Source organism: Wolffia australiana, chromosome 15, assembly GCF_029677425.1.
Source record: "Wolffia australiana isolate 7733 chromosome 15, ASM2967742v1".
Lineage (NCBI taxonomy): Eukaryota > Viridiplantae > Streptophyta > Magnoliopsida > Alismatales > Araceae > Wolffia > Wolffia australiana.
The window spans coordinates 2,312,815-2,316,662 of NC_135849.1; the positions used below are offsets into that span (position 1 = coordinate 2,312,815).

The 3,848-nt window shown below is 48.2% G+C and overlaps 1 protein-coding gene across 1 annotated transcript; it reads left to right on the plus strand.

Annotated features, from left to right (window-relative positions):
• The first annotated feature begins 1,531 nt into the window (after positions 1-1,531).
• Positions 1,532-2,770, plus strand: LOC144712981 (EG45-like domain containing protein). The gene is made up of 4 exons (XM_078587425.1): positions 1,532-1,663; positions 1,833-1,957; positions 2,338-2,486; positions 2,601-2,770. Exons 1-4 carry the CDS (start codon positions 1,561-1,563, stop codon positions 2,605-2,607), a joined length of 384 nt encoding a protein of 127 aa, XP_078443551.1. The 5' UTR covers positions 1,532-1,560; the 3' UTR covers positions 2,608-2,770.
• The last annotated feature ends 1,078 nt before the right edge of the window (positions 2,771-3,848 follow it).

Below are 3,848 nucleotides of genomic sequence, written 5' to 3' on the forward strand. Positions count from 1 at the left end.
GGCACCCACGTGCTAAGTGCCGCACGTGTGCGTGGGACACGCAGGCTGGGCGATAGTGACGCGGTGCTGCACCTAGAGTCGTGCAGGTAAGTTGTGTGGCTGCGACTGCATGTCGTGGGCATCGCATGTGCGGGGCACGGGGCGGAAGATATTCCTTCGGGAGACTAAGGCATTGGCACACAGAGAGCGCCTAGACAGCGCAGGCGCTTGGAGCCCCTGAGGGTATTGCAGGAGTACAGCGTGTGATAGGTCTGTCAGCGTGGGTGCTGGCGACGCATGGAGCTTCAAGGCTGGTATGGGCGGCAGATGGCCGAGCGCCATGCCCACGGGCCCGTGGCACTTGGCCCGGCGGCACCCGTATAGCAGCGGCGCTGGCAGGGGTGCGTGGGGGCGGCGAGACTCAAGGCGCAAGAGTGATCCTACCAAGGCGCACGACACCTCGTCTCGTTACTTCAGTATCATCCCTCGTCTTCCCCCATGTAATGTCCATGGCAAAGATGTAACCTCTTAATGATATTAGTGCAATGATCCTATTCCCCGATGGTGCTGCATCCCCACCCTCTCCTCTAACCCTTCTATGAGTGCCTATGCTATTCCAAGGCTTCCGTTGAAACTGAACACGGCTACTCAGTGTTCTGCTCCAAGCACTGAGGCCGGCACGCGCCAGATTTGAACATTGTTTTCTAGCTCGGAATTCGATCGTGTGACAACTATGGACAGATAGATTTCCATGAGATGCGCAGGTTTCATAGACGAATTGCCCTCTTACGAATCCAAGCTCCTTTTCAATTTTGTTTAAAGACCATTCCGTGTTACAACCTGTCCAATCCTTAAGGGTTCACCATGTCTTCAGAGACTCCTGCTTGTACGCGCAGTCCACCTCTCGGTATTTATTAGCTGCCATAACTGTAAAAGACTAAAGTGAAGTGAAGACAAAGTGGATAAATCTCAACAGCATTAAGCCTATTATTGACGGAAAAAGTTGCTGCTGAGATTATTTGCGACCACTCTCGTGTTGAACGAGAGAGTCCTGTATTATGAATTATGACACGATTAGCTTGTCTTATCTGTCTTAAGTTCATAAATGTCGACGTTGGAGAACAAGGGTTGGCCCCTGCTCTTTCAACTATGAAATTGACGGAGTTCTGAACAAACAAAGGCCCGTAAACCGTCATGCCTGCTGACCGACGCCACTCGTGGCGACAAACGACTGTCGTTTTCTCTCCCACTGACCGGCATCTCGTCTCCCTCACTCAGGATTCAAGGACAATTCCCTCAACGACTTTTAGAACCAAAATGAATGCCGAGAAAACGCAAAGATAATGCGGTAGGCCCGTAATCGGAGGAAGAAGCGTTGCAAACCTCCATTTTCCCCCACAAAACTGAGGCTAACGACTGAACGGAGTTATTGAATTCTGAAGATTCTGGGTGCATTCAAAGATTTGATTTTTGACTTTCTGGAGAACGAAAAAGACTGCCGTTTAGAATCTTCCTTATAAATAAGCCGGCAAAAACAAGCATTAGCATCCGCTCTAAACCAAGTGAGAAGCCTCCGTAAAGATGACGGGCTCCTTCGTAGTATCAGCGCTCATTCTCGCTTTCCTCTTTCAAGTAGCGCTGGCCGAGACCGGTACTGCGACGTTCTACACGCCACCCTACGTCCGTAAGCACCTCTACAACCCACGTTGGTCAATGAAGGACAGACCCGTTCAGTTCAGCACAGTCTATAGCCCTTCTCGTTCTCTAACTCGTCTTTCGTGAATATTATAATGCCCAAACGGCGACGCCTGGTTAATATCGACGGTGCTTTGCGTTGTGCTATGTTCGATCAGCCTCCTCGTGCTATGAGTTCGAGGACAAGGGCGTGATGATCGCCGCGGCCAGCGACGCCCTCTGGGGAAACCGTGCCGCCTGCGGGAGGAGATATCGCGTGACCTGCACCGGCGCGACAAACCAGGTATAGTGATTATTTATTCGGATGGTATTCCTTGTCCTTATTCTTCATATCGGTTGATACATGGTGAGTATTGGCGACGATTTATTCTACGGTGCATGGTGGTTAATGTTGAAGATACATCGGTAGAGGATCTTGAAGAGACCCAGGTATAGTGATATGAAGACCCTTCATATTCTCCGAACGTGTGTAACATTGACAAACCTGTTCAATGTACAGTGTGATTTTTCTATTTTTTTCTCTCCTTGTTCCTTCTTCGACTTCTCTTTACTGTTCATCTAACACTCATCTTCTCCATTCCTTTTCCTTTTCATTTCCATCGCTTATCAGTTAATGAGGAATTGTTGGGTGATTTACAACTCATGAGTGAATCTGTTCACCAGGTGGCGTGGGCGTGCACTGGAGGCAGCGTGGACGTGACTGTAGTGGACTACTGCCCTCAGGGTTGCGCGGGCACCATCGACCTCTCGCAGGAAGCCTTCGCGGTCATCGCCAATCCTGACGCGGGCAAGGTGAAGATCACCTACACCGAGTAAGTCGACCGAAACAGTTCGTTTACTAATATTTTATGCAATTTTACGGATCTTCTCTGCGTCGTCGAGAACGCATTTTTTATACTAAACTCATGCTGATTGACTGTTCTCAGGATATGACAGCAAGTTTGTGGAAGACCCCCCCAGCGTTAAGGCCAGCTCAGAATAAAATCAAATCGTTTCCCTGTTCGCCGTACCAACGTGATGCATCTAGGCTTGTGTTAAGCTTGAAATAAACCGTTGTGTCGTTAATAAAACTTAAAGAGACTGGAGTTTCCAATCCTCCATGAGTGCCTTGTTCTTTTTCCACTTATTCAGCAAAGATCTCACTCGTTGAGTTATGGAGATCGAGAGCGATCAGAGTGTGCACACAGGTAAGGAGAGAAGGAATGAATGAGAAAAAAGACTGGCTGAGAAAAAAGGGAGGGTGATCGAGTCAGTACGACAGCGACAGAGATCGTGAGAAAGATAGAGAGAATAAGTAAGAGGATGAAGAGAGGGAGGAATAATGAGTGGAGAGAGAGAGAGAGAGAGAGAGAGAGACAGAGAGACAGAGAGAGAGAGAGACAGAGAGACAGAGAGAGAGAGAGAGAGAGAGAGAGAGAGAGAGAGAGACAGAGAGAGAGAGACAGAGAGACAGAGAGACAGAGAGACAGAGAGAGAGAGAGAGAGAGAGAGAGAGAGAGAGAGAGAGAGAGAGAGAGAGAGAGAGAGAGAGACAGAGAGAGAGAGAAACAGAGAGAGAGAGAGAGAGAGACAGAGAGAGAGACAGAGAGAGAGACAGAGAGAGAGAGAAACAGAGAGAGAGAGAGACAGAGAGAGAGAGAGAGAGAGAGAGAGAGAGAGAGAGAGAGAGAGAGAGAGAGAGAGAGAGAGAGAGAGAGAGAGAGAGAGAGAGAGAGAGAGAGAGAGAGAGAGAGAGAGAGAGAGAGAGAGAGAGAGAGAGAGAGAGAGAGAGAGAGAGAGAGAGAGAGAGAGAGAGAGAGAGAGAGAGAGAGAGAGGAGTTATATAAGAACAGCAAATATAAAAAGGACAGAAAAATGAGAGACGAGAAAGAGGAGGGAATAACATCGAGAGAGAAACGAGGTAAAATGAGAAAAAATGTAGAGGAAGGGCGGAGAAGTCACCCAGAGGACAGAGTAGCGACGAATAACACAGTAAGAGCAAGAGTGAGATTTACGAAAAGGCGGAAAATATGAAAAACTACGGACAGCTAATAGATGGAATTTTACGTAGATTTCAATTTAATTTCCGCAAATAGACGATCAAGCCAAACAATTATGGCAAACTCGCTCTCTCTCTCTCTCTCACTCGGTCATTCATACGTTTCTAAGTCTTCGTTGTTCCACGGAGAACGTTC

Coding starts and splice junctions, on each gene's coding strand:
- LOC144712981 (XM_078587425.1), top strand. CDS start 1,561: ATGACGGGCTCCTTCGTAGTATCAGCGCTCATTCTCGCTTTCCTCTTT. Junction 1,664..1,832: donor CTACACGCCACCCTACGTCC/GTAAGCACCTCT, acceptor ATGTTCGATCAG/CCTCCTCGTGCTATGAGTTC. Junction 1,958..2,337: donor GCACCGGCGCGACAAACCAG/GTATAGTGATTA, acceptor TCTGTTCACCAG/GTGGCGTGGGCGTGCACTGG.